This window comes from Solea solea, chromosome 2 (genome assembly GCF_958295425.1).
Source record: "Solea solea chromosome 2, fSolSol10.1, whole genome shotgun sequence".
Lineage (NCBI taxonomy): Eukaryota > Metazoa > Chordata > Actinopteri > Pleuronectiformes > Soleidae > Solea > Solea solea.
The window spans coordinates 22,610,333-22,622,675 of record NC_081135.1 but is presented as its reverse complement, the minus strand read 5'-3'; the positions used below and the strand labels follow the sequence as shown (position 1 = coordinate 22,622,675).

At 39.0% G+C, this 12,343-nt stretch overlaps 1 protein-coding gene across 1 annotated transcript; it reads left to right on the top strand.

The window, feature by feature from the left end:
• The first annotated feature begins 647 nt into the window (after positions 1–647).
• chaf1b (chromatin assembly factor 1, subunit B) lies at positions 648–8,348 on the top strand. Its single transcript, XM_058653866.1, has 14 exons — positions 648–702; positions 1,100–1,246; positions 1,977–2,109; positions 2,209–2,329; positions 2,922–3,025; positions 3,163–3,259; positions 3,413–3,497; positions 3,796–3,889; positions 4,273–4,342; positions 4,434–4,525; positions 4,633–4,792; positions 5,301–5,876; positions 6,871–6,959; positions 7,703–8,348. The coding sequence occupies exons 2-14, from the start codon at positions 1,121–1,123 to the stop codon at positions 7,801–7,803; spliced, it is 1,848 nt and encodes a 615-aa protein (XP_058509849.1). The 5' UTR covers positions 648–702; positions 1,100–1,120; the 3' UTR covers positions 7,804–8,348.
• The last annotated feature ends 3,995 nt before the right edge of the window (positions 8,349–12,343 follow it).

The window sequence follows — 12,343 nt, the reverse complement described above, 5'->3', positions numbered from 1 at the left end:
CTGAGTCTGCGAATGAGGATGCAAGAGAGGAGGTTAATGCTCCACAGCTACCCCGATGGAGAACACCCCACAATGCACACACTGATGTGCACCCAGATTGGCGAGGCCTTTCACCATCTCAGGGTATCATGCCACCCCTTGAGTACTTCAGGAAGTTCTTCTCAGAGGACATGCTAGAAGTTATTGTCGAGCAGTCAAACATCTATGCCATACAATGTAGCCCAACCAGCACAAACACACACACACACACACACACACACACACACACACACACACACACACACACACACACAACATGTCATAAATAAAGTTGTTTTCAAATGAATATATTGTTTGTTTTCCTTGTATAATACTTAACATAATCACAGAAAAACCTTGGAATTTTAGGACTCTTATAGCACAGTGTTGGGGGGGGATAGAATAAAACACAGTCCAAAATAAACAACAATCCTTTTTGAAAAGTTATTTCCCCAACACAGGATTCATTACAAGGCTAAACATATACAATGACAGTAGATGGCGTTCTTGTTCCGCATGGTTGTAATTCGCCATGAATTAGTAGTAAAAGAAGAAATGTTTGGCTCCGCCCTTTCAGCGCCTTTTCCGTATGTTAGTCCAATCACTGCCGCCCCGGTCAACCGGAAGTTTTGAACGAATAGTACGCGGGAAATCAGTGAAGTCTTCAGCTGGAAAACAGAGGAGGTAAAAAAACGCGACATGATTTTACTTTGAGATATCTTCCGTCTAATATATAAACCTATAGTACTCGTGTTCGTTTGTAATGAGCATGTATTTCAGCGTTAAGTGACGCACATACACATGTATCTGTCTGTGCCTAACGTAAACCACACGAACCATTTAACAGAATCAGAAAGGCGCTACGTCTGTTGCTAACTGTGTTAGCGCACTGTAGCGTCGTTTCCATTTACTGCGTTCTCTTGTTAGCTGTTAATACAACTTTGTATTTGTCTGTTGACTTTATTACAGCAATAATATTTAACTGAATGTAAAAATAACCAACTGCTGTCGCCAAAGAGTCAGTAACTCTGGATAGAAACTGAATAAATCGAACAATTGTCGTGTATTTTCCCTCCTCAAGGGCTGTGTTTGATCAAACAAAATGAAGGTGGTTACGTGTGAGATTGCATGGCACAACAAAGAGCCAGTCTACAGTATGGACTTCCAGCACAGCTCTGATGGACGCTTCCATCGACTGGCCACAGCTGGAGTGGACACCACAGTCAGAGTAAGTACAGGGACACATCTCAATCTCTTAACCTTCAACTCTCAAGCAAGTTCCAAGTCATTCTTGCAAGAATCAAGCGAGTCAAGTAGAGTTTCTAAATAAATAAATAATAATTTACTTAAATAAAATAAAAACTACGGACCCTAAAATGTAAACAATACAGACATTAGGCCTACATTAAACCATGTTAATGTATTTAAACATTAGGCTAAAAAAACAGCACGTTTCGAGTACTTATCTTAACCAACGTTGTTGTATAACTTGCCATAGCTTAAAAAAGCAGCCAACTGAACCTTTTTAAAAAAAAATGTAATTTCACATTGTGATGTTGGTGTTGTTGGGTTGCCAAGTTTATACACAAGCCCGTTAGAGCACACACCCAATGTTTTCCGTTAATTCGATAACAAATTGTAACATTAACTCCTTAATAGTTGAGATCATGTAAATATCCCATAAAATAGTAATTTTTACTCAAGTCAAAGTCGAGTGTGGGGCATGAGTGTCATGTCTAAGTCAAGTCGAATCTTAAACCAACGTCAGTCAAGCAAGTCTCAAGTCCTCAAATTTTGCGAATTAAATTGGACTCGAGTCGATTCACAAGTCAAGATTTGTTTATGAATGAAAACACACCATATAGCAAAATTTTCATTTGAGTGGTAAAAAAATTATTGTATATTTTCTTAAATATTTATTTGTGTTTACTTAACTTTTTGTCCTGTCATTGATGTAGCTGTGGCGAGTAGAAATGGGCTCAGATGGGAAGGCAGCAGTGGAGTTTCTGTCTAATCTGGCCAGACACACCAAGGCTGTCAATGTAGTGCGCTTTAGCCCTAATGGAGAGCTGCTTGCATCAGGAGGAGATGGTATGTAAAGGTTTTAAGGATAAAAGTCACCGATGTTATTCTCAGTATTTTAAAATACACCAGCCTTTAATAATCTTATGGTTTCTGTTTGTGATATAGATTCTGCGATTCTCCTGTGGAAGCTCAATGACTGTAAGGAACCTGAGCAGGCACCTGTGTTTCAGGAGGATGAAGATGCTCAGCTCAACAAGGAGAGCTGGTCTGTGATTAAGACACTAAGGTACACAACTTCATCAGGTTTAAATATTTTAATCATAATTCAAGTTTCCTGAGATTTTATTAAAACCTTACTCTTCATTTAGACTGATGATGAATAAGAATGATGTTGCAGTCTGGTGGCCCTCATAACATTAGCTAAGCTTTAGCTGAATGGTGTTGTACAGATTTCTCAGTCTTTATTTTGTTACGGGTCAAACTCTTTTAATCATTTCTTTACGTGCACACATTTCCAGCAGCCTAGAATCCGATTGGATTTGAAAGGATAGTTATAATATGATGGTATACAGTATCTACTAACTACCACAATATATTAATCTTGATATAGTAACTGGGTTGAATTTTTTTCTGTATGTGTGTATATATATATATATTTGTGTATATATATGTATATATATATGTATGTGTGTATGTATATATATGTGTGTATGTATATATATGTGTGTGTGTGTGTGTGTGTGTGTATGTATATGTATATATATGTAATAACAAGCCCAATACTAAAATGAAAGTATCTAATCTGAGATACTGATACTTTCACCTACAACTGAATTTGCTGCAACGGTTCGGTTTCTTACCTTATTTACTGTTTTTAGGGGACACATAGAGGATGTATATGACATCTGCTGGACAGGAGATGGAAACTTCATGGTGTCTGGCTCTGTCGACAACACAGCTATTATGTGGGACATCAACAAAGGTTTGCTTGTTGTCATAAATACTGAATATACAGTTTGTGCTTGTCTTTCATGCAAACCATGCTTTATTAGTTATTGTAAATATATACTTTTGGCCCTTTTATTAATTGTGTTGTGTGCAACTGTTTATGTCTTCTAGGACAGAAGCTGTGTATCTTGAATGATCATAAGAGTTACGTGCAGGGAGTGACGTGGGATCCTCTAGGACAATACGTCGCCACTCTCAGCTGTGACAGGTGCAACAACACATTTTTACAGAGCAGAGTACTCATTGTTTGGTTTGGGTGTAGTGTTAATTACATAATGTATTGTTTTTTGGGTTCTTATAGTTACTGATGATGGGTTTGTAGTTTAATGCTTAAGATATTTTTGTTTTCCCTCTGTTTCAGGACGATGCGTGTTTACAACACTCACACCAAGAAGAAAGCTTTCTGTATCAGTAAAATGAGCTCTGGGCCACTTGCTGAAGGAGAGGTGACTATGGTCTTCAATATCAGTCAGAAATATGTGCCCGTATGACAGTAAATTCCTGTAAATTCTGCAAATCAAATTTAGACCAAACCCTATTTTGTTATTCATACAGTACATTTGCATGAATATTTTTTGGATTGGACATGAATGTCTTTGCCACATGTTCCCCAAACCTTTATATTATACTTTCAGCTGCTTGCCATTAAACTCCTTAATTTTCTTCAGAGACTTTCTGTGCTGTTGCTAAATATATAGGTCATTTTATGAACATGTTTTCTTCTGCACTTCTGTATCCTTGCAGGCGAAGCAGTACCGAATCTTCCACGATGACAGTATGAGGTCGTTTTTCAGACGTCTTTCATTCACACCTGATGGGTCTTTCCTGATCGCCCCAGGTACAAGTTGTGGCTTTTACTTCTTATTTAAAGTAATGTGCAAAAGTCTCAGTGCACCAGCAGCTTTGTTATTTTTATGTCAGACAATTCTGTGATCATTTGGATTGGAATGATGTCACTTAAAGTTGGTCTAATGTATTAGCAAGATGTAAGGGTATGTCACACTTAATCCTTGACATTTTTAATCTGTAGAAGCTGTTTTTCTTCTGAATTGTGTTATTTTAAAACGCCATACAGGTTTCCTGTATTGTTCCAATAAAGTTATTGAGGAATAAATATATTGTATGGTCATTATAGCAGACTTAGTAGGTGAAGTAGTGATACCAGATTGAAAAAAATATATAATCTAAGTTCCCTCTGCTATCATCACTTTTTTTAAACAGCTGGATGTGTGGAGATTGGAGAAAATATCATCAATACCACCTACATCTTTTCCAGGAAGAGCCTCAAGAGGTAACTCTTCAGTCATTTTACGACAGAGTAGGATTGTGCTACATTAGTGCTAGTTGCTCATGTGCTAATCTCTTTTTTTTTTGTCATTTAGGCCCATCGCCCACTTGCCATGTCCATCTAAAGCTACACTGGCTGTGCGCTGCTGCCCAGTCTACTTTGAGCTAAGAACAAAGAAGGGAGAAGGCAAGTACATGAACCACGAGGATGGACAAGATCTACTGTATTGGTGAAGATCCAGTGGATTGTCTCTTTATGTTGTCTTATTTCCTCGCCATTTCTTTGTTACATAGATGATTCGGTTGAGACGCTTCCCAACTTATTCGAGTTGCCTTACCGTATGGTGTTTGCTGTGGCTTCAGAGGACGCCATCTTTTTGTATGACACCCAGCAGACCATTCCTTTCGGCCTGGTGTCCAACATCCACTACCACACACTAAGTGATCTTACATGGTAAGTTGACATGTTTCTCTGTTTTCTTTTAGAGTTAATTCTTGCATAGCTAGCATTTTCAATATTTATCAGTGACAGAAATTAAACATAGTTTGAGTATAATGTGCTAATTTCACACTGATTCTGCTCTTATATTTTACATACATTTTTGTGTCTCATCTTTCTGCTAAGATGAGATTGGTCAACTTTTTTGCCAGCTTGTAGATGCAATTTGCTTCATAAATGATGACCCGTAGTCGATGAACAAGTTGTAGGAGACCTTTTTGAACTTGATTGATTCCCTAACCTTATCAACAATGAAATCAATCTATTTTCTTATGTTTACTATGTTTTTGGAAAGTTCATTATAGCATTCATACTCGCATCATCATTAAAGCTTTAACATTTTTTCTCAATCTCTCGATACTTAAATCCGATCCTTTATTACAAGATTCATATAGATGAGCAATGTGCATCTCATTCATGTGTTACCATTCCACTGACTGTGTTTCTAAAATATCCTGTTAAGGTCTCGTGATGGTTCCTTCCTGGCTGTGTCCTCCACAGACGGCTATTGTTCCTTCCTGTCCTTTTTTCCTGGGGAGCTGGGCACTCCTCTGAAAGAGCCCCCCACACTGGAGATGTTTGTCCCAAACAGTGGTGCTGAGAAAAAGAGCAAGAAGTCCTCAGCGGGCAGGACATCGTCTCCTGGGTCCCAGCCATCAAGCTCAGCCCCGACTCCCACATCCCAAACTAGCAAAGACACCCCCTCTTTCACCCCCCCAGAGGATAAGAAGAGCACGCCCAGCACCAAGTGTAAACCTCAGCCCCGGAGGATCACTCTCAACACTCTGGAAGGTTGGGGGAAGCCTACCAGCCCTAAAACCACAGCTCCTGCTGCACCTCAGACCCCAACAGCTGCATGCACAAGTGCTCCATCGACTCCTCAACCACACATTGCCCCGCTGACTCCCACCAGCTCCTCCAAAACCCAACAACGCATCACCCCTCTCACTCCCTCCACCCCTAAAGTCCAAAATAGCGCTAATACTCCTGTGCCCACTACTCCCAAAGGCATAACCACCCCAAAAGGACCCACCCCAAGGTAAATATTCGGGGAGCTGTCATGTTAAGGTCTGTCAGAGTGACCCTTCATATTAGCACAGTTGCATACTAATTTTTATGTATATAATATCTCTAAATGTACATGCGCTTCATGGCTATAACTCATGATAATTGCATCATCAATTTCATTTTAGCTGTTCATACAATTTTTCATGAAATGCAGTGAAAAAGAACATCAACAATACCAGAAATTGGGTTCATTAAAAGGTATTGCTGAAGACTTTAATTTGCTAATATACAGTAGAGCCAATATATGTAACACCTTAAAGGTCAGTCCTAAAATTTGCTCTAAGCTAATTTAGTGAAATTATCAGTTTTGACTTGGTCATTGTGCAAGAGAACTACTCACATTTCTGTAGCAGTGAAATTATCCTTAGGTTTAAATAAAAATTCATTAATTTACTTGGTGTTTCCTCATACAAGAGGATGAGACGGTACTTTTAGGAAGTACTCAAATGTATTTTGACTGCAGTCAGAGGAAACAAGTAAACAAAGCTTACTCTATTCAACTATGGTGATTATCTCTAAAGACATAGCTCACAGAGATGAGTGAAATGCATCTTTATGCTCTTTAAAATGTTCTTTTTGGATGACCTTTAGAATATTGTTCTGAAAATAAAACAGGAGAATTACAAATACGTGTCGTGTGCTTTGTTCTTGCTGCTTACTGTGGCTGTAAGAACAAAGCCCTGTCTGGTACAAGGGATTTGTTGGACCCCCACTGACTGTAAAATAATAATCATCTCCCCACCAGACTGCTTGTAGAACAATGGCAGATCCACACTTGCAACTGTATTTGCCTTGTGTTTGTAACTTGGAACACTTGCCATGACTAGTTTTGGCTAGTTTTATTACTCTGCAGTCAACAGCATCTGAATGTGGTGTGGTGAACATTGTATTTGAATATTTTGTGTCAGTATTTTTGTTTTGTAGATCCCATACTTATAATCTCTCTTCCATGCATTTATTTTCAGGAGAGTATCTTTGACTACAGTTGCCCTCCGGTCCCCAGCTGTGAGTTCCCTCTTCAGCACTCCCTCCTCCACTGAGAAGGCCAAACATGGTTAGTGATGACAAATTATTTGGCTGTTGCTGTTTTGTGTTGTAAATATCACATGAATGCTTTGACTATTTAAAAGCACAAATGATACAGAGACTGATTTTGATCATGGTTAGGATTAGGTTTAGTTCATACTTTTTTAACAAAGGTTATTGGACAATATAGAGTATGACACGGATACTAGCACCCTGTTACCCAAATTTAAAAATCTAATACAGCTCCAGATGTTACCTGACTCGGTTTGTTTACACTGCCATGTTGGCAGGAAAAGCTTCTGGACAATATTCTAGACCTGCAGTGTCCTGACATCTTCACCTCGCCCTACTCTGGAGAATGCTTAAACATCACAATAGAAGCGTGTAAAATAAACAAGATATTCAAAGGACTAAGCTTTGAATTTTGTAATGGACCCATTTAGAGTGTATGGGACTAGAATAATGAAAACTTTTCAATAACCCTAACAGAGACAATTGTATTACCTGTGGGTTGGTTATGGTATGTTCAAGACCATTCAATTGGCACTTAATTGTTCCAAAATCCAAGCTGCAGATCAGAGTGCATTCTTTAAATTGCTGTTTTGCTGCACTAAATACAAGTTTACCCTAAAAACAATGAATTTATTTGAATATTTTTGAAACAAGAAAAACAATACTAGACATTGTTTTTCCTTTTCTTTAGGACAGTGGTGACTCTTTTAGCCTGTTTGCCATGTTTAACCCTTGAACTGTTCCCTTGTGTCTCTCCAGAACGTCCTTCTCCACCCACTGATCCAGTCTGCCAGCCTCCAGAGTCCAAAAGGCCAAAGACCAGTGACCCACCCACAACGTCCAGTGACACGAAGCCGTAGCGTTCATTGGGAGCAGTGTGCTGCTGTAGGAAAAACGATACATCACGCAGTTAAAGACAACCACCGAGGCTCCCTGTGGATCTAATCCCATAGAGCCATAGCATTGTGTATAGGATGAGGTGTATATGTGTCTGAACCTGATCTAAAAAGATAAAGCTTTCACCTCACTTAATGTACTGTTTTAAAACAAATGTCACTGCAGTACAATTTTGTTGTTGCTCATGTTCTGTATAGCACCGTATACAGGTGATAAATATCTGTTTTATGTTTTATATTTCGATACTTAAATGAATTTGTAAAGAGGAAAACTTGCTCACATTGTGTTTAATTCACAACAAACTTTGTGCTTGTTGGTGAATTGGTGAAATTAAAACCGCACTCCCAACCTGAAGAATGAAAAAAAAAAACATGTTCCTCAAGGTTTGGTGCCTGTATTTAGTACATTCATTTTTCTTAAGATGTGACCTGCAATTTAAGTGAAAAGCTCAGAATTGTTGAGCATTTAAGGCTCATTTTCTTACTGTTTAATAAAATGTGAAAAAACATGTACATGTGAACAAGATTTTTGTGCAATGGTGCAAGGTTTATAAAGTACATGCAGTTGACGGTAATGTAAAACAATTTTTAGTTTTATTTAGGACTACATTTTGTTTGTTTTGGATTCGGAAGCCATCTTTACATAGTAGGCTGGAGTAGTATTTCTGCTGTGTATATCATGGAGTAGATTTGCAGCAAGGGATTCAGGACACTGAGGATATTAAGGTATGACACGAAAGACATTTTTCACTATAACAGAAATCTCAATTTTTCTATTAATCTTATCTATTTGTGAGCCTATGTGGAATTATTAAGGCTGAATTACAGATATAAATATTCCCACAGCCCAGTGGTGAAATAAGTAATCCTTTATTTACAGTGGGTATGGAAAGTATTCAGACCCCTTTCAATTTTTCACTTTCTCTCATCTTGACAGAAAAAAAAAAACAAATGTAGAAATTTTGCAAATTTATTAAAAAAATAATTCATAAGTATTCAGACCCTTGCTCAGTACTGAGTAGAAGCACCCCTTTGAGCTAGTACAGCCATGAGTCTTCTTGGGAATGATGCAACAGGTTTTTCACACCTGGATTTGGGGATCCTCTCCAGTTCTGTCAGGTTGGATGGTGAACGTTGGTGGACAGCCATTTTCAGGTCTCGCCAGAGATGCTGAATTGGGTTTAGGTCAGGGCTCTGGCTGGGCCAGTCAAGAATGGTCCCAGAGTTGTTCCAAAGCCACGCCTTCGTTATTTTAGCTGTGTGCTTAGGGTCATTGTCTTGTTGGAAGGTGAACCGTCGGGCCAGTCTGAGGTCCTGAGCACTCTGGAAGAGGTTTTCTTCCAGGATATCTCTGTACTTGGCCACATTCATCTTTCCTTCAATTGCAACCAGTCGTCCTGTCCCTGCAGCCGAAAAACACCCCCATAGCATGATGTTGCCACCACCATGTTTCACAGTTGGGATTGTATTGGGCCGGTGATGAGCAGTGTCTGGTTTTCTCCACACATACCGCTTAGAAGTAACGCCAAAAAGTTCAATCTTGGTCTCATCAGACCAGAGAATCTTAGTTCTCATAGTCTGGGAGTCCTTCATGTGTTTTTTGGCAAACTCTCTGCGTGCTTTTATATGTCTTGCACTGAGGAGAGGCTTCCGTCGGGCCACTGCCATAAAGCCCTGACTGGTGGAGGGCTGCAGTGATGGTTGACTTTGCGGAACTTTCTCCCATCTCCCTACTGCATCTCTGGAGCTCAGCCACAGGGATCTTTGGGTTCTTCTTTACCTCTCTCACCAAGGCTCTTCTCCCTCGATTGCTCAGTTTGGCTGGACGACCAGGTCTAGGAAGAGTTCTGGTCCTCCCAAACCTCTTCCATTTAAGGATTATGGAGGCCACTGTGCTCTTAGGAACCTTGAGTGCTGCAGAAATTCTTTTGTAACCTTGGCCAGATCTGTGCCTTGCCACAATTCTGTCTCTGAGCTCCTTGGACAGTTCCTTCAACCTCATGATTCTCATTTGCTCTGACATGCACTGTGAGCTGTAAGGTCTTATATAGACAGGTGTGAGCCTTTCCTAATCAAGTCCAATCAGTTTAATTAAACACAGCTGGACTCCAATGAAGGAGCCGAACCATCTCAAGAAGGATCAGAATGGACAGCATGTGAGTTAAATATAAGTGTCACAGCAAAGGGTCTGAATACTTATGACCATGTGATATTTCAGTTTTTCTTTTTTAATAAATTTGCCAAAATTTCTACATTTCTGTTTTTTTTTCTGTCAAGATGGGGTGCTGAGTGTACATTAATGAGAAATAAAATGAACGTTTTTGATTTTGGCACATGGCTGCAATGAAACAAAGAGTGAAAAATTTAAAGGGGTCTGAATACTGTCCATGTTAACAAATAAACACAACATATTGGCAAATATCTCCCTTTATTTTAACATTACCCTGGTGCCTCCGGATGGAAAAATTTAAATATTCAATCTTGAGAAATTGTGTGGATTGGGGTTTAATGTCACACACTTCCCATCATTTAAGTGTTTTTTCTTTGTATGTGAGGTTATTTGTGTAAGTACAAAGTCAACCACTCATTTACATTTACAAAAAAAGAAAAAACTCATCCAGAATGATTATCAAGAAGATTGTGTTTTTGGCTGCATTGTCTGTTTTTGAGCAGCATAACTCGTAACATAAAGCACTGAAGGTCCTGGACAAGAAACCCTTTTGTTATCATCACTGTAACATTGTCAACAAGTGCAATCTCTTAACTTTTATTAATTTTAAACATTTTATATCTGCTTATCTTATTTATAAAGTTTTACATGGATTAGCTTCCGCACCGCTGACTGAGTTCATTAAACAAATCGTTTAGTTTTCGGCATCCTTTTTTGAAAACGTCCTCTCATTCAAAGGTTGAGCTTTTTGGAACCGTGTCCCACCTTCAGTGAGAGAGTGCTCAAGCCCCGCAACATTTAAAAAGCAGCTGAAACTGTGGTAACCAAACATGTGACCATGTATGAATTTGTGTAATGATGTGTAATGGGGTTTGTGCAATAGGTTTATGTGCAGTTAATTAACATTAACAACCTGCAGCTCAACACCTCAAAGACCAAGGAACTGGTCATCGACTTCAGGAGGGACAGACCCAGTCCGACACCAGTTCTAATAGGAGCAGAGGAGGTGGAGGTTGTGCAGACCTACAAATATCTTGGGCTGTGGCTGGACAACAAGCTGGACTGGACAAGCAACACAAAGCAACTGTACAAGAAGGCTCAGAGCCGGTTGTACTTTCTGAGGAGGCTACGATCGTTTAACATCTGCAAGAAGCTCCTGTGCATGTTCTACCAGTCTGTGGTCACCAGTGTTCTCTCCTACGCTGTGGTGTGCTGAGGCGGGAGCACAACGAAGGCAGACCTCCACAGACTGGAAAAATCAGACGCGCCGGCTCGGTGGTCGGAATGAGGCTGGACCCTCTGGTGACAGTGGCAGAGAGAAAAACACTTGACAAACTGCTGAGCATCCTGGACAGCAACAGGCTGCTCCTCCCAAAGTACAGGACCAACAGGCTGGGGGACTCGTTTGTCCCTGGGGCCATCAAACTGTACAACTCCTCATGGGGGGTTACGAACTAAAGAGTACGAACTAAACAATTGTCCATAATCACAACTCACAGAAATGTGCAATAACCACAACAAAAACTCATAAAAACATGTGCAATAAAACCTTGAGCAATATGGGGTAACTGTATGAGTGTACATGTGTATATATGTATGTGTATGCATGTATATTTGTGTGTATGTATGTATGTATACATATATATATTATATAAATAGTTCATTTTTATTCTATATTTATATTTTATTTTACTTTTTTATTCTATATTGTATGGTTTTTGGTACCTGGGGTGTTTTTCTTTCCTGTCTCCTGTAAAGTGTGACTGACTCTAATTTTAACAGTGCTGTGTGTGGATGTTGGAGCTTTTAATTTAATCTAACCTCCCAAAGGGATTAATAAAGTCGTCTGTCTGTCTGTCTGTCAGTTCCACCAGAGAGCAATATTTTAAGGGGCTGTGTGCAATCAAGCAATTACGCAACAATGCACTTTATGTTTTCTATATAATGTACTACAATTGACCTGTCTTTAACATTAGCACTTTACTATCATCCAATGTCACTGGCACTTCATTAACAGCTGTGTATGTATGTATGTATGTATGTATGTACTGTATATGTTTAAGAGTATGTGTGTGTGGGTATGTATATGTTTGTATGTGAGTATTTCCTCCTTTATGTTAATTTTGTATTTCTGTGAGCTCTCATGTTCCTATGTTTTTGTTTTTTTTGCTTTATAACATATATATATATATATATATATATATATATACAACGACAGGCGGATATATTGCTGCTATGTCTTTCTCTTTTTTTATATAATGTATTGTTTCCTTGTTATTTTATAGAACTCTATCTTTGCTTTATGTGTTTGATACTGGGAATTATTTGCTTATG

Excerpts from the sequence above, each read along its gene's own strand:
- chaf1b (XM_058653866.1), top strand. The coding sequence starts at position 1,121 with ATGAAGGTGGTTACGTGTGAGATTGCATGGCACAACAAAGAGCCAGTC. Across the intron at positions 5,877-6,870 it reads CCAAAAGGACCCACCCCAAG|GAGAGTATCTTTGACTACAG; the intron begins GTAAATATTCGG and ends ATTTATTTTCAG. Across the intron at positions 6,960-7,702 it reads CACTGAGAAGGCCAAACATG|AACGTCCTTCTCCACCCACT; the intron begins GTTAGTGATGAC and ends GTGTCTCTCCAG.